The following is a 23,963-nucleotide window of genomic DNA, read 5'->3' as shown; positions in this document are numbered from 1 at the left end:
AGAGGCTAGGGGCGAAGCCGCTAGTATCATATAAAGTAGTAAGGTTTTTTGTCTGTAGCGTAGGATCTTGCTAACTGGAACCTAGTAATAGTGTCTAACTTTTTATCTTTGTGACGTAACAAAAATCGATATATGAGAGGGGAGGTGGGAAAGGAAACCCCTAAAAAAGAGATGGATTTTTGTTACGTCACAAAGATAAAAAGTTAGACACTATTACTAGGTTCAAATATATGCTCATTAGAGTTCTCCTATTGGTTTCAAACTTTGCATTGGTACCTTGGTTATTAAAATTTTGTTTTACCCCAGGACTCACACGCCCCTACACCCCCACCTCTCTACACTCCCCATGAATTTGATTTAAGATTATGTTAAAATCCCCCCCCCTCCCCCATGTGGAAAAACCCGTTATTGCCACTATTTTTTAAAAGCAAAGCCTTTCTATTATTATGGTCGATCCGTGCTACCGTTCGTCCATAACGGTTAGATTTTTTCGTTAATTTAAGCATGTTAGAATTGTCCTATCGATTTCAAACTTTTTATGATTCTTCCTGTAGTATTTAAGTACGATTGAGAAAACGTAGCAAATTTTTAATCGTTACCAGAATGTCCGTCCTTTTCAACAATTAATTTTTATGTCATATAATAATCCGATTGATCTGATTTTTGGAGTACTGATTCCTATTACAACAATGTACAATAATATAAGCAAAGCATCTCTATAATCAAGTCCTAAAAATGCAAGTATGTCCTTAAACAGTATTCTGTATTTAAGAAATTTTGCAACAAATTTACGTATAATTTTGTCAAAAATCTAAAAATTATATTTTGCATATTTAATTCTGGCACTCTACAATAGTTAATATTTGTCCATCCTACCGTTTCAGAGCTTCGCTTTTATGGATGTTGTTTTCATCCTTGTTGTTTAGTAAATATTAACATAAAATAATTTTACATTATACTGTACAAATTTATGTTCAATTCTGTATAAATAAGTGTATGTATGTACTGGGTGTGCATATAAAATTATTTCCAGTAAAGCTTCAAAAACGATTAACATCTCTTGGATTAAAACCGATTTTAAGCCTCACTAAAAAATCAGGTATAGCATCGAATTACAGCCAATTTTCCACGAAAATTAGAAAATAAATCATAAATTTCATAACAAATTTGTTGGCCTTGTGCTTTGTTCCCTCGTGGCGTAGAGAACTTGTTTTGATTTTTTATTTTAATGTCCACAAAAATATGTCTCAATAATAACTATTATTGCAATAAATTTCAGTTAAATAAAACAACTCTTTAGCTCAATTAAAAAAGATAAATTAATTTGTCATGTAGTTATTGAGATCTTTTGCTACATACAACTTAGACTCTACTTTGTACTTTTAATATCTCATAAGTTTATAATAAAGTTAAAGAAGAGAGAAGCAATCTTTTTATCACTTGTAGGTCAGGGATCTAAAGGGATAAGACAATGGCTGATAAATTAATGTATGTATATCCCCAATGATGATACCCAAAATTGCCTCTTCTGTCGAGTAAAATTAGTGGTTGAAACCGTTGGATTCTAAACGTAATGAACCAACCAAACAAAATTCTTTAAAAGTCACCAAAGTTGTAAAGCTAAAGATAAGAAAAAATGTATTGAAAAACTTTGGGGACTAATGTAATAAAAAGGTTGTTCAGTAATGGAAGTAGAATATTCGTGGATATTATGACAGGGGGAAATTTTTCGTCATTCAAGGTTGCAAAAATGGATATCATTAATTGGTTAGTTCGTTCATCCAGTAGGAAGAGAGGGGGTGGAGAAAAGGAGGTGGATAGGTGGGATTGTTATTTTAGCATAGTTTTTCTGGTGTAAGATCTAAGTAACAAAAAATTCATTAATCTTGTTTTAAAAAATCCAATTGTTCAGTTTAAATATAAATCTATTCTGCTTATATCTATTATTAATACTCCAATGTTTAACTTTGGCCACGTTTTAGATGTTTATCCTTTCATCTTATCATCATATCTTAATTATTTACAAATGTTTTATAAAAAAGAATGCCTATAGTAATAATACTACTTGAAATATGAAATAAAAGTCTGTCTGGGTGTATTGCTAACCGCTGAACCGATATATTTTTCCTTTACAGTGTAGCTTTATAACTATTTGGTTGAGGAGAGGGGGGAGAAAAATAACTCCTTGAAGAAATATCTAATGCCAATTTTTTACTTATAAAAATTTAGGATGGTCTCTGGGTTTGTTGTTTATTATCACTGGGGATGTATATTAATATATAGGCCACTGTCTTAAAAATTAAGATCTCTAGTGATTAAGAACTGGTACAGATATTACCCAGCAAGAAAATTGTATTGCTATTGAACTACAATCATGAGCAATTTCGCAGACCAATCAAGTACGATTTCTTGCAATATCACTAGGTAATTGCACTATTCACATTGAAGAAATTAATACGAAAAACGTGAAATGGTACTTAATTTATAAGTTACATAATGACGTCAAAGAAGCAGGGAAGCTAAGGTGTATACAAAATAATGTTAGTGTCAATCATAACAATAAAACAAATAGAGTTTATACACTTTTATGTTTCATCATAAATAGGATAATTATATCCAACAGAAGCGCAGCTTATACAGTTTATACTTATCTGAAAGAAGTAGACTGTATAGACATATGTCATTGTCATTTGGCTACAACTTGGTTAAAAATGGTCACAAATCATACCTTCAACCAAAGATACTCAAATGGTTCCTTTACAAGCCCAATTAATCATTTTTAAGACAATCACAAACAAGGAAACAACAGATCTTTAGTATAGATAGATAACTACCTACCCCCTTTTCCAATGACCTTTTTTGTCTGCTACAAAATTGTTTTCTGTTACTTGGCTGAGTTAATATTCCTGACAACATTAGTTGATTTTCAAAGACCCTATTGAGGGTCGGCACAAGGTCATTGGGATAGGGAAATACAAATATAAGTGTATCGCTGCGATTTAACTTAAGATCTTTTACATTCAGTCAAACCGCTGATAGACGATTAACCCACTACTTGCTGTCTGATGAGGATGGAAAACCAGAAGGTTTATGAATCTTTGTATTTCAAGATGAAAACCAATGATCTACAAAATATAAATACATCAGTTAAATAATACATATAAGTGCAATAATCAGATCAGACAAACATAAAATGATCATAATTGATTTAAACGGATACAAAACATCATTCTTAAGCGTAATACATTGAAATTGTCAGGTTATATAGGCTCCATTGGTCTTTTCAAACAAACAAAGAAATTATTTTCTCTTTACTCATCAAAAGAATTCAAATGCAGTTAGGTCTTATACGCAGCACTCATGTAATAATCATTACCTGGGTTAAGTCTTATGCAAGCAGGACAGACTTACAGCAGAGTTCTAAAAATCAAACACACTTTCCATGGCACAAAACATCCGTTTTTTGCATTCTCCAATAAACAAAGGAGAAACGCGCTCACAGAGAACAACAACAAACTGTCGCACACGAATGCCGCACTATCGGAGGTAAAATTAAAGAAAATGTCGTCTTTTCTGATTCAGCAGAGTAAGGTTTAAAAGGCATAAGAAATTTTCACAAAGAGCATGGCGAATGACACAAGGAACAATAGCTTTCTGATACAATACGGAAAGAGACAAAACTTTGGAATCTAAGGAGTGTCATACAGACGAATATACATTAATTGTATATAACTTTGCTAAGCATGATAGATAGACAGACAGACATAAAGACACCTGTAACATGTAAAGTAGCTTTAAAAAAAGTAGATATCTTTTAATTTACGTGGAATAAATTTTGAAGACTATTATATGAGATATTTATATTTTTATTAAGTCTGAGTGCCGAGCCCTGGGACCTATGTATGGTGAAAATAGACATAAAACTATGATGATTCCAGGTAAAACCAAAATATTTCAGCGGGGGCTTTTTGAGAAAATTAGATTTGAAAATTTCAAGTTCAATTTTCACCCGGAGTTGCCGCATAATCATGACAAGAAAAGCAAATATTATTTATTTTAAATTTTGAACAACTTTCTTCATAAAACCACTCCTGAAGGGAGTTAATAAATGGCCATTTTTATCACTTGCTTTGCAAAGGTCACGAAAATTCAGCCTAAAATAAATCATACATAGAGAGGTTTTAAGAAGGACTTCATAAAAGCAAAGTTGTTCAAAATTTAAAATAAATAATATTTGCTTTTCTTGTCATGATTATGCGGCAACTCCTAGCGGGTGAAAATTGAACTTGAAATTTTCAAATCTAATTTTCTCAAAAAGCCCCCGCTGAAATATTTTGGTTTTACCTGGAATCATCATGGTTTTATGTCTATTTTCACCATACATAGGTCCCAGGGCTCGGCACTTACTTTTGTCTTGATTCAATTCTAGCCCACAGTGAAGTAGAACGATGTTTGTCTGTCTGTCTAAAGCTTAAGATCTCGAAACCACTGAACCGATAGGGATCTATTCTTCAGGAGATACACCTACTGGTCCTGTTCTTGTAAAACTAAAATTTAAAAAGGTGGTCAACAACCCCCCACCACCCGCCAAATCTTTTTTTACTATTTCTGTTTAAATCTAAAATACGAAAAATTAGTTTGATCAATCCTCTTGGGGCAAAGCCACTAGAAGCTAGGGACGAAGCCGCTAGTCCAATTATATAGAGCAGTAAGGTTTTTTTCTGTAGCTTAAGATTTCAATAACTACTGTAAATATTTAGTTCTCCATTTTATGGAAGCTCCTTATTGGTCCCTGAATAGTTTTAGACAACTAAATTTTTATATCTAAGTTTGGTTTATGATTTTTTCCTAATTTCCCGATACTTTCGAAAACAGAGCTTCTGAATGGTAGGAGCGCAGCCGCTAATTATCAATAAAATAAGATGAAAACACTTGTTAGCCTTTTTCCCATAATAAAAGACGGAACACAGAGCGGATTAATTCAATTGTTCAGAGGATGTGGAGGTTTCAAGTTCTTGTATTGGCTTTGGTGGCCACATTGTGTCAGGCGGACTATGTTCCAGGTAAAACCTTTTTTTAGTATGGCATCGAAACCGATAGATTAGAATTGGTTCTAAGGCACACTGAAAAATTATGTTTTGTATCATATTATATACAGTTTTCTACAAATATAAATTTTCAATAATAACATCAAAACTATTTTTGTTAGCCCGTGAACTCAACGGGGCTGACAATTGGTTTTAATCTTATACGAGTATATTTTATTTCCTCGGAAAGCTGTTTACTATACGCTGCGATAAATAACTATTCCAGTATGGCTTCAAACCGATTAATGTCCGCTGGATTAAAACCGGTTCTCAGCCATACTGAAAAATTATGTATAGCATTATATTATATCCAGTTTTCTCCAAACATGAAAATGTACATTCATAAAAAACTATTCAGTTATAAATCTTTCTCAACCCAATTTAAAAGGAAAAAAGTCTACTTCATCATTCCGAAATATATTTCAAGTAAAAAATACTCATTATCAATCGCATCTGGACAAAACAAAACAAAATAAGTATATGATAAAACATTCTTTAAGGGTAAAACATTTAAACCTAACTTTGATAACAAATAATTATGATAAAAAGCATTATATAGGTACTAACAATTCACTAAGAAAAAATATGTATGACTTTACTATAAGATGGTTGTACTAATAATGAAGGGGGAAGCGGTCAAAATAATGTGAATTGAGAGGGGAAGGAGGAAGGTTTGAGTTTTGTGGGGTGTCTATAGTAGCACAGCTGCTCTATAACTGGTGATTTTTTTAAAAAAGTTCAAAACTTGTTTTCTTAGCCTGTGCAGTGCATCTCGGGGCTAACAGAAGTAGTTTTAATCCGCGGATATCTGACAAAATAGCTATTTTTATAGTGCAGCTACTTTACAATATTTCTCTAGTGAGCGTCCATTAATCTGTCGTGGTGGTTTCCCTGAAATTGTCTGTTGTTCACTGAAATCTCTCTCTCTCTAAATACTTTTCTCCATATTGTTTGCCCTTACAAAGACTCTCTTTCCCAGGGATCTAAAGGGATAAGACAATTGCCGATAAATTGATGTACATCCTCAATGATGTTACACAAAATTACCCCGTCTGTAGATTATTATTATTGGTTGAAACGATTCGACACTCAACTAAATGAACCAACCATCAAAATTCAATACAAGTCATCAAGGTTGTTAGGCCACTGAATAAGAAAACATTATTATTATAAGACTTTGGGGACTAGCACATTGTCCCCTCCCTCCCTGCTCTTTCCACTTTGTAGCACTTACTTGTTCTATATCTATCAGTATCTCACACTCTCTGACACACTTTTTTTCTCTTTTTTTAGATCACACATGTGCAATGTTAATATGATTGTCCTAGTTAATACTCATTTAAATTTCTGTAAAAATTAGCATTTCTTACTTTGAATGTCATTCTGTATTGCATGTATGTGACTTTTTCATAATGAGTAATCTTTAAATCTAATTTTGATTTACTAGTTTCACTTTTGTTTGTTACAGACTTTTTTTCATTTTGTACATTGACGTAATGGGATCAAAATTAAGCAGAATGTAAATAGAATTTTTTATTTCTCAGGCAGTTAAGTTTTAAAGTATTAGAATAATTAATGAAAGCTAAAGGATTGCATAAGGAATCAAACTATTTAATTTAATTACTATATCCTTTTTCTAATTCTTTAAACTTCAGATCTTAGTGACTTAAGTCAAGTCTAGAAGATAATTATTATACTTCACATTTACTCATTTATCCTTAAGTTCTAATATATTTTTATTTAAACTTCTTTTAATACAATACTGTTTTAATCCAAAGATTTTGAAAATTTAAAAACAAAACTGTTTATACATGTGATATTTCTTAAGTTTGAATAGGATGTACTAAGTCTTGATTATATTGCATCATAACAGATAAATAAAACTATGTCTACTGCTGTTTGTTTTGTCAAACTATATCAACAGTATGATTTGGGGGTATTCCTTGGTCCATAAACATGTGCAGCTTAATTCCAAAAATATTTCCATAATAATGTTTAAGGCAGTTAATGAGGAAAAGCCTTTTGGTCATCGAATTCAAAAAGGATTAATAATTATGATTAATGATTGAATATGATAAATAATATTTAGGTACTCCTGGGGCTGAGTGGTCTGCAGAAGAGATGATCACAATCAAATCTAGAATTAACTGGGTGATTGATAATCCTGAAGCTACACTTTCAACTATGATTGAACTAGGCAGTGGTCCAGATAAGGGAACTGTTGACAAAATCTTAGAGAAATTGAATAAGAGGAATGATATTGATGGTATTCTTCCAACAGCAGCAAAATTTGTAAGGCTTACATTTCATGACTGCCTGAAAGAGACAGAAACAGGGGTAGGTTGCAATGGATGCTTTAATTTCAAGGGAGTTGGTGATGTTTGGTACATGCATATACATTGCCCCAATCCTAAAGATGAAAAAACTGCAAGATTCTGCAATAAACATGAATTTGGCCTAAGACCTCTAGTTCAAAATGAAACTGACAATAATAATCTACTCTGGACAGGACTAGCACTGGAACATATTTACAGAGGTTATGATTTTGATACAAAGGCAGCTGATGTTGATTCTCTATTTTCACGTGGAAAGTCAAGAGCAGATTTGTGGGCATTTGCTGGTCTGGTAGCTGTTCATAAAACTATTCAGAATAACAACAGAAAATGTCAGGAGGCTCCTTGTTTGCTTCAAGTGGATGAGACATCTCCAAATTGTATGCTTGAACCAAAGACGCCTGCTTTTAAGACTGGCAGGGCTGATTGTGTTCCTTCCTGTGGTGATGGTTACCCAGCCTTTTGTACTGCTGAGCATGAAAATCACCCTGATCCACATGGCAATGGCCAAAAGACAGCTCAATTCTTTGCCTCAGACTTTGGTTTAAATGTTCAGGAAGCAATTGCTTTGCTGGGAGCTCATACTCTAGGAAGAACTCATGTAACAACATCCATGTGGGCTAGCATTCCCTGGACACCTCAAGGCAAAGAAGATTTCAACAACTTCTACTACATCAATGGGCTGAATGAAACTGGTTATAGGTATGCTGATCCATCAGTTTTGCTAAATGGTCAACCCCAATGCAATGACCAGATCTCAGCATTTACTGGTGATGAGGAGGGTAACCCAGTACCAACAAGATTCAAAGTAGTTGCTGAGAAGCAGACAGCAAATAGAGGCCCTTGGGATTGGCAGGTTGTCAGTACTGGTTGTTGGGCCAATAAATGTGCTGATGTCAAGAATGCCAACAATGGATTTTATCCTAAGACCTCCTGTTGCCACTGGCTGGAGTTTTGCCAGGCCAACCCTAAAGATTGTCCATGGGAAAACTTTGAAAACAAGAGAAGAAACAACTGGATCCGTTGGAACATCAACATGTTAAATGTTGACACAGGTTTTGTATATGATTTTCAGACTGACAGCCAAGGCAGACCCACTGGTTGTCCCAATTTTGAAAACTGGCCAACAGAAGGATGGCGAGCAAACTACAGGGATAATGACTGCCCCATCAACAACAACCCAAGTGGGCTCGGAATAGACAAGGATGGCAATGAGAGAACCTTTTCCGGAGAGGTTAAATTCTTTGCGGAGAACTCTCAGGCCTGGATTGATATCTTTACTACTACCTATGATAAGATGATGGAGAATGGTGTTGATGGTTCTGCTCTCACTCTTGCCCCAACAGATTGGTTTTATGATAACTAGTCATACCCTATTTTCTAAAATAGACAGGAATACAATAATGGGCAGTGAATAATCTCCCTCCCCCACCAAATTATAAATAACAAAATTAAACCAATAATTATGAAATAATCTTTCATCCAAGAATTTTATTAAACCAAATTTTAATTTACTGTCCATTATTCCCTTGCTCTTTAAAGATAGACGTTTTAATATCAATAAATATACTAATTTTTACGATATTTTATTTTTGTTTTCAATTGCTTTGTTAATTTAATTTGTTAAATATACTTTTTCAATTTAGATACATTTTTATTTTATTATATTGATTATTTTAATGAATTTATTATTACTTGGATCTTACACCAGATTATCTACTATAATAACGTGAATCTTATAATTACAATCCCCCATCAACTTCCTACCCAATACCTTCTCCTACTGGATGAATGAACTGACCTATAAGTGATGTCCATGTTAGCAATCTAAATTAACGACAATTATCCCTTGTCATAATATCCTTTTATATTCTACATCAGTTTGTACATCATACCATCACTTACACCTTTCTATGTGGAGGGGGGGGGGGGTATTACCTCTCCAGGTAGGTGAATAAATAGGTGAAGTAAAAGAATAGAGGAGGAATGAGATACATGTAACTCGAGACCCTTGGCCGACTTTCAATTTGGTCTTTGAATATCAGCCAATAGCATCGGAAATATTAACCCAGCCAAGTCGCTACAAAAAAGCAGAAAGCAATTTGCTAACGGACTTAACGAACACTGTAATAGTGTCTGACTGATTATGACGTAACAAAAAAAAATAGCCAATGAGAGGCCACTATAAATTTTACCATTGGTCAATAACGGCCTTTCATTGGCTATTTTTTTTTGTTACGTCATAATCAGTCAGACACTATTACTGTGTTCGGACTTAACAGACAGTCCCCACCACTGGGTCTAGGCAGTTGTCCGGGTTATACATCTATACTTGTACATTTATTGGTGAAGAATAGAAAATAATTAAGACACTATGTATAGTATTAATAATTTTTCCGGTTCTTAGATTAATCAATAATTTGTTTTCTCGTATTCATTCGAATCCGGTGGATAGGAACCGGTTCTCATCCATACGAAAAAACTATGTCTAGCATCGTATTATATCCAGTTTTCTACGAATATAGAAATGTACAATCATGAGATTAAAACTAGTTTTTTTAGCCGGTGCCTTCGGCACCACGGGGCTAAAAAAATAGTTTTAATCTTATAATTGTACATTCTATATCCGCGGAAAGCCGTTTATAATACGATACGAGAAATAACTATACACACACAATAAGAAAAATAAACAATTATGGTCGTTAATAGCGCGGCAATAGAAGAGTATTTAAATCTTCCATGAAAATAAAATTATTGTATCAAAAAAAAGACATATTCACTTGAAGTGCGTTATTAAACCAAACCCTAACCCGCTATCTTATAAACATAATTATATTGGGTACTGGGTAGCCCAGTCGGCTTATGGCAATTAATAGTGTAGGCCCACTGCAGTGGATGGGCATAGAAAAATTCTCACCCCCCCCCCCCCCATCACCCTAATTTTTAATTTATTTCGAAATTAGAGGAGGGGTTTCTCTGCTCGATAGTAATAATTTATCGAAAACTATGAATTCAGTAACCATTTATTGAATTACTGCTTAAATATCTATATACACTATCCTTATTTCTAATCATTGTAAATAACTTTACTTACAGTATATTTAATATGTGTATCAAAATCTTGCAAACAGGCACACTGATTATTTTCTTTTTTAAAAGCGAAGCTTTTCTATAATTAGGGTCGGTCCGTCCGTCCGTCCGTCACGGATAGCTTTTTTCGTTAATTTAGACATGTTAGAATTGTCCTATCGATTTCAAATTTTGCATGGTGATTCCTTTAGGAGTTAGGTACGATTTAGAATGCGTAGCAACTCTAAAATCTTTACCAAAATGTCCGTACGTCAATTTTAAAAATGTTGTGTTTTTTACTTTTTTAAATAGCCTTTTTCGTTAATTTAGGCATGTTAGAATTGTCCTATCGATTTCAAATTTTGCATGGTGATTCCTGTAATAGTTAGGTACGAGTTAGAAAGCGTAGCAACTCTATAATCATTACCAGAATGTCCGTACGTCCATTTTAAACATGTTAATTTTTTTACATTTTTAACAACAAATTTGTATGTGACCTAATTATCCGATTGGTCTGATTTTTGGTATACTGATTCCTGGGACAACAAAGTACAGTATTATAAGCGAAGCAACTCTATAATCAAGTCCTAAAAATGTAAGTATGTCCATAATCATTATCCTGTATCAAGCAGTTTTTCAACAAATTTACTTACAATTTTGCTTTGACTCTTATACATTCGCATTCTGATTATTCAGTTCTGACATAATACAAGTGTTAATGTCCGTTTGTCCCACCGTTTCAGAGCTTCGCTTTTATGGATGTTGTCATCCTTGTTAAAGGTATGTTTTATATAATATTAGTACTTTTAAGACGGAAATTGAAAAAGAACACTAATATTAGAATGACAACATTCAAATAAGTAAGTAAGGGAATAGTCCCTTTTGAAACATCGCCCCATATGGGGTGATTCGTTGTATTTTTAAAATCGCTTTTTATAGTTTATTTTAGGTTAGGTTAGGTTATATTGGGTTAGGTGATTGCCGCACAGGGTTAGGTAATTGGCCCCGCAGGGTTAGAGCCCACCGCAGGGGCTAGAAATAGGAGAAAAGCTAATGTGAAAAATATACCCGTAAGTAATATTTAAATTTAGGTACATATTTGATTTTTAAGAATCTGTTTTAATTAAATGAATGTTTTTTTAGTTTTTGTTCTATGTGTAAAGAATTTGGAGATACACATTACATATAACCTTGAAAAGATACTTTAAATATAAATAAATTTTGTGTTCTGCCTAATTTTAAATCTTAATTATACAAAAACATAAAATCACGAAACCTTTGTGTATATAAGAAAATAACAATAACGCTAACTTCTATGGAAATCAGAACTTTAATATCACAGCTTTGCTGTAATTGTTAGCTTTAGGGTCCAGAAAAGGTTCATAAACTATTTCAGTTCCTATTAAAAAGAAAAAAAATCTAACGCCCTGACTTTTAGCTTAAAGAAGTTGTATCAACTTTTTTGCTTTTTATTTAAGATAGCTAGCCGGTCCTTTCACTAAGTAGTAGATGTAAAATTTTTCATAGAATTCAGATATGCAATCGGTTTTTTTTGTAGACCTCTTATTTTTTAAGTAATTTAAGTTTTTTAAAAAAATAATTAAGTCGGTTTTAAGGTACTAAAACGCAACAAAATAAAAGAAGAAAATAGCCAGTATAAACAAAAATAGTAAGATCTTTAATTTGACACCTTACTTTTAAAATTCTGTTGAGTAATTGTTGAAAAAATCTATTTTTTTAACCTCGGTTTAATCAAAACATTAAACCTAAATATTTTCTCATACAGACATAAAAAATATGGGTTCATATATACCATTAGAATGAGAAAAATAATATGAATCCATTCTAAGCAAAATTGAAAAAGTTTAAAAAAATTGTAATAAAAAATAGAAAAAATAAAAAAGTTATTTTAAGAATTGTAACTACTAAACTAGCCAATCACAAATCGCAAAAATTGACGAATCGGGAAGCTTAATCTATAAAATTAACCTATAGAATTGCCAGAAAAAAAGGAGAACGTTCATACAATATATACAATAGATACTACAATAAATATAGTGATATTAAAGAACATGTAAAGAATGAAAAATTATGAACAAATATGCATCAGTCTGTTTATAAACTTCAAAACAATGCAGTTAAAAATACATTATTGTTTCTTGTGTTTAAAAAATATCTGCTACATTGCATTGTCTTTTGTTTAGGTTTTTTTCAGGTTTGGTTTAAGCTAACCCTTTAAAGCCGAAAATTATGATTCTAAAAATAAACTTATTTTTTTTATTATAGTTTTATAAAACTTTTTCAATTTTGCTTAGAATAGATTCGTAATATTTTTCTGATTCTAAAGGTATATATGAACCCATGTTTTTTATGTCTGTTTGAGAAAATATTTAGGTCTAAAGTTTTTATTAAACCGAGGTTAAAAAAATAGATTTTTTCAATAATTACTTAACAGAATTTTAAAAGTAAGGTGTCAAATTAAAGATCTTACTATTTTTGTTCATACTGGCCATTTTCTTCTTTTATTTTGTTGCGTTTTAGTACCTTAAAACCGACTTAATTATTTTTTTAAAAAACTTAAATTACTTAAAAAATAAGAGGTCTACAAAAAAACCGATTGCATATCTGAATTCTATGAAAAATTTTACATCTACTACTTACTGAAAGGACCGGCTAGCTATCTTAAATAAAAAGCAAAAAAGTTGATACAACTTCTTTAAAAAAATGGTTAATCCAACCCCCCCCCCCCCCTCCTCAATAAATGCTTCTTAGACCTCTAGGGGCATATTTAATGCCTTTTTAAGGTTACAATATGTTTATTTAGGCCAAGCAGGGATAGTACTATATTAGTCTTACAGTGTTAGAGCCCCCTCCATAGGCTAGAAATATGTTTTGATCTCAATACTTGAAATTTTCTTTTGAGGGGAAAGGTGTATTGACAATGGACAATAGATTGGTATATTTACATCCCAAATGAGAATAAACAAAATTACCCCATCTCTGTACACAATAATTAGTGGTTTTAACGTAAGGACACTCATCTTAATACACCTTTACCAATTAAAATCTAACAAAAGTCCCCAAAGATGTTAGGCCAACGAATAAAAAAACGTCATTATAAAACTTTTGGGACTTGTGTGAAATAAACCGCCCATTGTCCCCCCTCCCCCCCTTGAAAGCAATACTTATAGAGTATCTTTGCTCCTTATAAGTAGTATCTAATATCCAAAGTCAATCTATAAATATGATTGTATTATACTTTGTAATATAATGCTAATGTTAATTTTACTATTAATTAATATTTTACTAATAGATATACTATAGGGTGCAGAACTTTGTGTTAGGTACTAAAGACAGACCTACTATAGACCTACTGCTGCTATGTCGGGTGAGTATCTACTGATAGAATCGTAGTATCATAAAGGTATTATTTATGTCGATTATATGACAAATTGCCGCACCGCTCCTAGAGGCTACTTGGTATTCTTCTACAAAATAGATTTAAACCTGCCCTGCTTAAATGTAAAAAGTACCAAATAAGTCCAGCAGTTCTTATACTAAACACTACCTGACAGAAATCTAGATACTCTTAACCCTCAAAGAGCCCCCCCCCCCTCTAGTTTTTGCAATCTCATTTTTTTTGTAGGTAAGATGGAGAGCTGTAACTTCATGACTTTTTAAGTTTAGTAATTATACGTCGGCAAGAGTTGATTTTGTTAGGATATCTGGTCTGTGTCGGTCGTGGTGTCCGGTCAAAGTCGGTTGGATAGAAAAAAAAATTAGAAAAAATTCTAAATAAATCTTAATTTCTACATTATGACTTTTGTGTATAAGGTAGAAACCTAAAATTTTTTTGGTGAATACTTAGATATCAATGACCTTCTGAGAAAAGTGGTGTTATGACCGTTTGACCGCTCCTTGACCGACTTTATGACCGATTTTTGTCTGGCTTTTACTACAGACATATATCATGAATATCGTGGCTTCTATTACAGCTAGAGACCTATAATTTTTTTTGGTAAATCCTTGAGCAACAATACACAGATAAAAACATTATTTGCGCCGCCAACCGCCGTTTTACCACCGAAAATGGCGGTTCCCGCTATTTGCCGTTTTTCGGCGATTATCAGAAAAAGTAATTTTTTTGTTATGAAAAATAAAAGTTCGTCCTAAAATTTGGTCATCCTAGCTGCAAAATTGGCCTCTCTACAGCTGTTTTAAAATTTAGCGGCTGGCCGCTAAAAAGCGGCTAAAGAGCGGTCTGACTGCTATGACTAGAAAAAGTAATTTTCTCTAAAAATACACATGAACCACCAGAAAAAAATTTTACGACTTTATCTGCACCAGGAGCCGAGACAGAGGGGGGGGGTCAAAGAGCCCCCCCCCCCCCCCCCCCCCGATCTATTATAGTGGGAATTGGGGCCCGATCTGTAAGGGTTAAATAGGTATTATCTTATACAACATATAGATGAACATAGAATTGCACCCTAACGATATTGCACCAATATCATGTAAATGCCATTTGATGGGTTAGGTTAGGTTAAGTTTGGCTAAGGAATTTTTAGCAACCATAAGATTGTCACATGATCATTATAATGTCTAAATATTAAAGATAAACTTATGGAATGACGAACGACTCTACATTTAAAAATGTTTAGCTTGGCAAAAATTTGATGCACCCTATATAGTTGATGATTAAAATTATTTATCTACAGAGTTTGTTCTTTAATTCATTTGATTTATACAGCGAGTGTCAACCTTTAAGGTTAAACATTTCTACCTAACATTTTCTATAAAATATTTGTACTGAAGTAATAGGATGTTTAACTGTGTGTCTGTATGCATAAAATATATATCAAATTAACTTTTTTGCCGTTTTCAGCCTAGTTAAGTATTAGTAAAAGGCTAGTTTTGGGTTATTTGGAATGGTTTACAATCCTCCCTCCCCTTTAGGAGATTTTTTCCAAGTAAAATCTTTTTTTAAATGTCTGTTTTCTGAAATGACCATGCTAATATTGCCTAATTCACTTCTACAAGAGACAAAATGAATTGAAAATGATTACTAAAATCGAAATATATCTTCATGTCTGTGTTAAAAAAGAAAGATTTGTTGGTATCCTCCATTACCTCCTATTCTATGTCATTCTCCTAGCGGCTACGCCATTAGAGACTCTAGGGGCACGTAAAATGTTTCCTTTTCGATCAATGTTAAGATCAGCTGTTTACAAAAAAAAATATTTTTGTTGTTTAATGGGGTTATTTATGTTTTTTTGGCGATTTATCTTAGGAGGGTGGTGGTACCCTCCCCACCCAAAAAGCTATACAACTTCCCAGTACCTATGAGATACCACACTGTAAAGGAGAACCATATAGGTTCAGCAGCTAGCAAGAGTTACACACAGACATACAGACAATCAGAGAGATCCTGTTACTTAATTACATAGATATGAGAAAAATATTTTTTTATTCTAGATGAAAAAGTTGAATATAAAAGTGTTGTTGCTCTTGACCTTTTTGTGTAAAATAGCTTTAGGTAAATATTTTAGTTTTCTCAAATTACAATGTGCATACAGTTCCATTTCTTGATGTGGCTTAGCTATACATTTGTCCCCCTGTTTTAGCTATGATAAAAATTGTCTTTACTTTGATACTGCATCAAATAAGCTTCAAAGATTATCCTGACCAATTCCCTAAATTAATTTTGTCTGCCTGTTTATAAAAATATGAGACCAATTTTATTCAATCGGCAGTTATACAAGATTAGCAAAGAATTTTCTAATTTAATTTCCACTTGAGACTTTAACAAAATCTTCACTGTAACTTACTTTGAATTATTAAACTACAGCCCCTTAAAATACCTATGTTTGTAACATATAATACATATTACATGTTATAAATCAATAGAAATCTTCTTAGCAGAAAAAATTTTAAAGTAATATATTTCAACAAAATTGGTCATATTTTGCAGACAGAAATTTTAACCCTAACCTTTGAATATGAACAGGTTTAGAAGCTAATGCTTTAGCTTACTCTGATGAAGACATGGAAATTGGTGCAGCCAGTGTACAGAATAGGGGCTTGGGTGCAATTTCTCCTTGGTGGAAACAGGTAAACATATTTGTGTTAAATAATTGTGGCTTGTTGTTGGGATGAATCTGTACCACATTGTGGCATATTAAAGACATTACAAATTCTACCAAATACTATTAGGTTGAGTATCAGTAAGCGTTTCATTTCACTTCAAATTACAGAGTAATTGACCAAACACTCAATATTTTTAGTTGCCAGGTTGAAGGTTCAACTCTTATTAAACTAATGATGTTAAAGATAGTTCTTTACCCAGCTATGGCAGAATAGGGGAATTAAAGTCCTGTTAAAGTTAGGAATTATGTCATAGACTCAGCAAGCATACAAGTATTAGCATTAGTATAAGATTAATAGAATGTTAAATAAATCTTTTTTTTATTTATTTAGAAGAAGCCAGGAATGAAAAATAACAATTTTTGGAATAAACAAGACAAAAGTAATTCTTTTGACAATGGGGACAGATGGGATGCATTCATGAACAGTTTTGGTGGGTCTTCTAAGATGGGTAATGTCATGGCATCTACAGATGCTATTGGCAATGGTTCAGGTGATGTCAATGCTAATACCAACTCTATAGGTAGTGGCAGAGGAAATGTAAATGCTAAAACTCAAGCATTTGGCTCAGGAAGTGGAACTGTCAATGCAAACACCAACAGCATTGGAAACGGATGGGGTAATGTTGATGCCCAAACTAATGCACTGGGATTTGGATCTGGCAATGTTGATGCAGACACTAATGCATTTGGAAATGGAGGGGGAAATGTTAAAGCTAACACAAACACTTTTGGCAGTGGAAGGGGAAATGTTAATGCTGGAAATAATGCCATGGGTAATGGCTGGGGCAATGTTGATTCTAATGTAGATGCTTTTGGAGTTGGTCTTGGGGATGTTAATGCTAATGCAAGAGTTCAAGGAAATGGAGCTGGTGATGTTCGAGCACAAACTGGTGCTTTAGGATCTGGACAGGGCTCAGTTGGAGCAAACACTAATGCCTTAAATAATGGTAGAGGGCAAATGAATGCTAATACTCTTAGCCAAGGAGCAGGAAATGGAAATGTCCTTTCACATTCAAATGCTCTGGCTAATGGTTGGAGTAATATAAATGCTGACACTTGGTCTAAAGGTAATGATGCAGGTAATGTGATGGCAGCTTCAGACATATTTGGTAATGGGAGAAGTGATGTTGATTCAAATACAGGGGCCCTGGGTAATGGCAGGGGAGATGTCATGTCCAGCAGTGAAATTGATGCCAATGGATGGTCTGATGTAAATTCTAATACCTGGGCACAAGGTAATGGCCTTGGAAATGTTAGATCTGATGCAGACATATTTGCAAATGATCGGAGTAAAGTTGATGCAAACACATGGTCAAAAGGAAATGGGGCTGGTAATGTTCTTGCTAATTCTGATATACAAGGAAGCCAGTGGAGTAATGTGCTGGCCAACACTGGTGCCTTAGGAAATGGAAGGGGTAACGTTTTATCAGATTCTAATGTTAATGCAAAAGGTTGGGTGGATGTGGATACTGATACCTGGGCAAATGGTAATTCAGCTGGTAATGTTTGGGCTAATTCTGATGTCTTGGGAAGTGGAAGAGGCAAAATCAACACAGATACAGAAGCACTTGGAAATGGCCTAGGATCTGTCAATGCTAACACCAAGGCAGCTGGAAGTGGCTTTGGAAATATATTTTCTGACACAAAAGCCCAAGGCAATAGTTTTGGCAATGTACTTGCTAATGCTAATGTTGCTGGAACTGACCAAGGAAATGTCAAGTCTGGGACTTTTGCTGTTGCAAATGGGTTTGGTAATGTTGGAGCAAATACAAATGCATTCTCGAATGGGCCAGGAGATGTTAATAGCATGGGCACTGCAAAAGGGAATGGAATTGGTAATGTTCTAGCTAATCTTGATGCTTCTGGCAGAGGTCCTGGAGATGTAAATGCCAGAGCTAATGCATTTGGCAATGGATGGGGAGATGCAAGGGCTAACACAAGAGGAATTGGAAATGGAAGAGGCACCATAAATGTGAACTCAGATGCTATAGATAATCCTACAAACAGGGCAAATGATAGGTCAGTTTTAACACAGGCAAGAGAGGAAATAGAGCTCAAGAAAGAGGAAGAGTTTAATAAGATCAAGAAATCTCTAACTGATGTCCTTAGTGAATTTTACAAACAAAGACCTTCATCTGATCCTGCAGCGTTAACTGATATATGGAACCTTACAAAAGAAATAATAGCAAAGATGGAAAAGTTATGGTTTGTGACATATTAATCTGGAGTCTTATAATTTAAAAAAAATTTAATTACAAATAATATACTTTAAATTATAATGTTTTATCTTAAATATACTGTCTCTAGTAAGCTGTTTATTTAAAGAAAATTGTTATCCTTAAAATCTTGACATAATTTAATTACATGTTACATCAAACTTTTGTACCCCCTATCCTTTTATCACTTCGTCCCTTGATTTTTCAATTCACTAATTGACCGAAATGGTTTTATCCCTACATAAAAGTAATAGGATGTCTATTTGTCTGGCTGTCTGTCCTGATCCGATTTTAGTCTTTTTAATGAAGTATGAGAAGGTTTTAAATATGTTGTGGTGCATTTAAGTGATTTTGCCCCTAGAAAGAAATATTAATCCCCAACTTTTTTTTAGACTTAATTATCCTTATAATAAAGTAACAGGATGTCTATGTGTTTGTATGTTTGTACTTCTCATAGGTCCCGAGTAGGTTTTTAGCATTTTGGGGGGAGGATACCACCACCATCCAAGAAGAAATTACAAAAAATATTTTTTTATGTACTATGGACTTGAACGAAACATAGACAATAATTAAATATTTAAATAAAACATTTTAAGTGCCAATAGAGGACTCTAGGGGCGTAGCCGCTATCCTTATTATAAAGTAACAGGAAGTTTGTCTGTATGTTTGTGTGTTTGTATGTTTGTACCAAAGGATTTCGCTAACCACTGAACCGAGCAGGTTCTCCTTTATAGGTTACCTTCTCATAGGTCCTGGGAAGGTTTATAACGATTTTGGAAGAGGGTACAATTTTTTTTTAATTTAATTTTTTTTAACTAAAATTGAAAATGGGAGGGTATACCCCCTTCTATTTTAATAATTTCCCCCCAAATCTAAAATAAGTTGGGTTTTCGAATTTAACTCCCCCCTCAAGCGTAGCTGCTAGTAGTATATAAAGTAGTGAGGCTTTCTTTATCTGAAGCTAAATATCTCAGAAATTGTTTTACTCTAAAGGGAATCTTTATATCTATCTTGGGGTTGGGTTTTCTCAAAACTTAACACCTAAGCAGAATGTTAATTTCATAAAAAGTATAAACAAAATTGTATATATTTGTTGAAAAAATTAGGTAAATACAGGATTCTGTTTAAAAAGGCATACTTGGACTTTCTGGTAACGGTTTAGTAAATGAAAAAACAAAAAATGTCTGCCCTATAAGAAGAAAACAAAAGTTTTAGACATTTATATCAAGATCAAATCCTGAAAATTTCAAAATATTCTTACAAGGGGTTTTTGAATAATATCATTTTTATTAAATTACTAATATAAAAGCTAAAAATTCAGTTTCAGAGTGTAAGGGATAATTGTATAATTGTACTACATACTTTAAGTTTTGTAAACAAAAGTTTCTTAAGTTTCCTCTGCAACTCATCAATTAATTCCCAAGTGTTCATTATTTAATGCTAAATAAGGATATGGCAAATATTTGTTTATCAGACTCCCTTCCTCTTTTATATTTAACTAGTTGCTACGCCCATAGAGGCCTCTCTTGATTATCTTCAGACCAATCTTCAAGATAAGTTAGTGACAGCAACATACATTAAAGGAGCTAAGTATCATGGAGGAAAGAAAAATGGCTTTACAGGTTCAAAGTTGCTAAACAACATTGATGCCCTAAATGGCATTAACAAAGAAGATGCTGACATTGAATACATAAGTGATACCAGCACTGCCTTTATAGCTTTTATAGACTTTGACCCATTTGTTGAGTCATTCATCAGAGTCTTTGGCTTGGCATATCTACAACTTTGAATAAGTGTAACTTCTAAAGTGCTAACAGTCTTTGTTCATATCAAGCTATCCTATTATATAAAGTAGTAAGCGTTTTTTGTCTGTCCCGAAGGATCTCTCTAACCGATGAACCGATATTGTTCTCCTTTACAGTGAAGCTTCATATAGGTTCTGGGAAGGTTTTAAACTATTTTTGGGGAGGGTGTAATTGTATTCACCCCCCTCCCCCGCAAAATATTTTTTACTCTTTTGAAACTCAAATTTAAAATGGGATGAGGTCAACTTTTCCCCCTCCTACCTTAAGTGCCCCTAGAGGCTTCTAGGGGGCGTTACTGCTAGTTTCTCAAAAGCATGATAGAAAAGGTCCTGGTTCTGTTCTTCTGTTGGCTGATTTAGAGAGTATATCTCTAAATTACCTCTATTGTTCATCTAAATAAATACGAAAGGTTTGGTGATTTTACTAATTTGATTTAAAAAGTTGAAAACATCTCATTTCTACTTTGGACATCAATTCACTTCTGATTACACCCTCTTAAATTCAGGTTTTAAGTGGTTTGTAAAAAATCGTAAGGGATGGAGGGTGTCAAAATTGTCGGAGGCGCATCCTGCACCCCAACAATAATTTCTATAAAATATGGGGTATAGTCCCTTTTGTGGCGACGCCCCCTAAGGGGCGTTTCTTCGTATTTTCACAGTAGCTTTACTCTTATTTCTAACCCCTGCGGGGCAATCACCCAACCCAATATAACCTAACCTAAGATAATCTATCAAAGGCCATTTGAAAATACTACGAATCGCACCTTAAGGAGCATTGCCACGAAAAGGACTATACCCAAAATATGTCTAAAGTTATCAATTGTTTTGATGAATTATAAGCTTCGCTGTTTTATTTTTTGTCAGCCTTGTTTTAAGAAAGAAAATCCATATTTCTGTTTACTCTTTCTTTCTTTTCCTTTCTGCAGGGATCTAAAGGGATAAGACAATGGCCAATAAATGTTTGTGCGTCTTCAATCATGACACACAAAATCACCTCTTCTGTAGAATAAAATTAGTGGTTGAATCGTTTGAACACTGAACTTAATAAACCAACCAATTATAACTCACTAAAAGTCCCAAAAGTTTTTAAGTCAACGAATAAGAAAACGTTAGTATAAAACTTTGGGGACTAGTGTAATAAACAGCCCATTGTCTCCTCTCTCTCTCTCTTTCTGAGTTGCCCTTTCTCTTTGTGTTTTATTCTAGGCTTGCCCAAACTTTTTCTCATCCTAACAAGCCTGGTCTATCAGCAAATTAAACAAGCGAAAAAAGTAACATTTTTACAAATATTTTATGTAAAGAATGGAAAAAAACTAGACTCACTTTTCAGTTTTTAAAACTACAAGTATATTTTTACAAAATGAGAGATGATTTTACACTGCACTGTAATGATTTATTCGAATGGAATATTATTAGTTAAAGTTGAATAAGTAGTGTGCACAGTTTTTTGCCATAAGGATATGCACCATAAATATTTTTAATACTCCCCAAATCTAATTTTTTGGGGGGTTGGGGGGGGGGGTGTTTGGGTAGTGACCCCTCCACTACATTCTACAAAAGTTCTTTATAGATTTAGTTTATTCATAGCCCCCTTACTTTTAAGGCTGGTGTGAATTTTATTGAACTTAACACTCCCTTTTGCTGTTTCGGGAAGATATTAGGTCCCGTTCAGGGGGGGGGGGATACTTTTGGGTTAATTAAAAGATTCCTCTAAAAGGTCAATTGTATTGGATTAACCAAAAAAATTTGTTTAAAAAGTGTTAGTAAAGGAGAAAAAGTTTTTTCGACCAAATTGCAACCTAAATTTTCGCAAGAATGAGACTGGGATTTTTGCTTTAATTTGCTTATGCCATGCTCACACACACACACACACACACATACACCACTGCACACACACACACACACACACACACACACACCACACACACACACATACACCACTGCACACAGACAAAAGATGGTTTTGGAATGAATTGTGTTTATGATATTGTTAACACTAAAGTTCAAAGTTCAGAACTCTTTGAGTGAAGAATATGATTGGACTGTTGTGTACTTATGTGGATATACCTTACTGCATTACATATACTAGTAACTACGCCCCTAGAGACCTCTAGCTGCACTTTACAATTTTTAATTTTCTTTTCTAGAGCTATTTTTCTTGGGTGGTTAGAGATCTTCCATAAAATAGTTTCATGGACCTCTGCGAAGATTCACTGCAAAGAAGAAGGAACCCGGTATTAGTGTCTTAGAAATTATCTTAGTGACGTAACTAAAAACGAGGGATTAGAGGGGAGGTGGGAAAGGTAACCCCTAAAAAAGAGATGGATAATAGAGGTGATTGATAATTGATAAAGAAAATGTAGGAAATAATTTATACTCTCTGTACTTTCTACCATAGATTAATTAATTTGTATTTTCTAGACAAGGATGACAACATCCATAAAAACGAAGCACAAAAATCAGAAGGTAGAACAAACGCACAATAGCTAGAGTGTCAGAACTTAATAAGCAGAATATTAATTTTGAAGTCTAAATGAAATTGCACATAAATTTGTTGCAAAATTGCGTAAATATAGCATACAGTAAAAGGACATACTTCCGTGCAAAATTTGAAATCAATAGTATAATTCTAATATGTCTAATAAATGTTGTCAAAAAAAGGTTGAAAAAAGTCCGCATATTTGATTAAATTTTTCTTAAAATCCGCATATTATGTTGATATAAACTATAATATATTATCACTAGCAGTAACATCACTAGGAGCTTTTAGGGTGGTAAGGGGGAAAGTTCATTCTTCCAATTTTCAATTTAAGTTTTAAAACAAAGAAGTAAAATTGCGGAGATGGTACTTTTTTTCTAGGTGTTATTTTTTTGGAGAGTGGAGAGCCCTCTTCCTAAATAGTTATAAACTTCTCTATACCTATAATAAGCTTCACTGTAAAGAAGAACCCTTTAGGTTCAGCGGTTAACAAGATCCGTTGCTACAGTCAAAAAAAGCTTAGCTTACTAATTTATATAATAGGATATAATAAAGTAACAGGATGTCTGTTTGTCTGTCTCTTTGTTTGTTTGTTTGTCTTTTTCTTTTAAAATCTAGAAAAATAAATTGGTTTATTAAATTGGACTCTTTCCTCCTCAAGTGCCCCAAGAGGCCTCTAAGGCGTAGCCGCTAGTAATAGGATACAGTAACAAAATGCTAATCCTTATATCAAAGTAAAAGAATGTTTGTGTGTGTGTGTCTATTTATATGAAAGGATCTTCCTAACTAATATGCTTCTCCTTTGCAGGGACATAGGTCATAGGTCATGGGA

General features: G+C 33.5%; 2 protein-coding genes across 2 annotated transcripts; both read left to right on the top strand.

The window, feature by feature from the left end:
• Positions 1 to 4,990: 4,990 nt before the first annotated feature.
• Positions 4,991 to 8,997, top strand: LOC145305801 (uncharacterized). The gene is made up of 2 exons (XM_080147616.1): positions 4,991 to 5,063; positions 7,177 to 8,997. The coding sequence occupies exons 1-2, from the start codon at positions 4,997 to 4,999 to the stop codon at positions 8,784 to 8,786; spliced, it is 1,677 nt and encodes a 558-aa protein (XP_080003742.1). The 5' UTR covers positions 4,991 to 4,996; the 3' UTR covers positions 8,787 to 8,997.
• A 6,199-nt stretch (positions 8,998 to 15,196) lies between these two features.
• Positions 15,197 to 18,948, top strand: LOC145306281 (uncharacterized). Its single transcript, XM_080148353.1, has 4 exons — positions 15,197 to 15,254; positions 15,962 to 16,022; positions 16,494 to 16,597; positions 16,964 to 18,948. Exons 2-4 carry the CDS (start codon positions 15,962 to 15,964, stop codon positions 18,851 to 18,853), a joined length of 2,055 nt encoding a protein of 684 aa, XP_080004479.1. The 5' UTR covers positions 15,197 to 15,254; the 3' UTR covers positions 18,854 to 18,948.
• Positions 18,949 to 23,963: the final 5,015 nt, after the last annotated feature.

Source organism: Acartia tonsa, chromosome 14 (genome assembly GCF_053477335.1).
Source record: "Acartia tonsa isolate MP-2025a chromosome 14, ASM5347733v1, whole genome shotgun sequence".
Classification (NCBI taxonomy): domain Eukaryota; kingdom Metazoa; phylum Arthropoda; class Copepoda; order Calanoida; family Acartiidae; genus Acartia; species Acartia tonsa.
The sequence above is the reverse complement of the archived record's forward strand: the minus strand, read 5'-3'. Positions and strand labels throughout refer to the sequence as shown.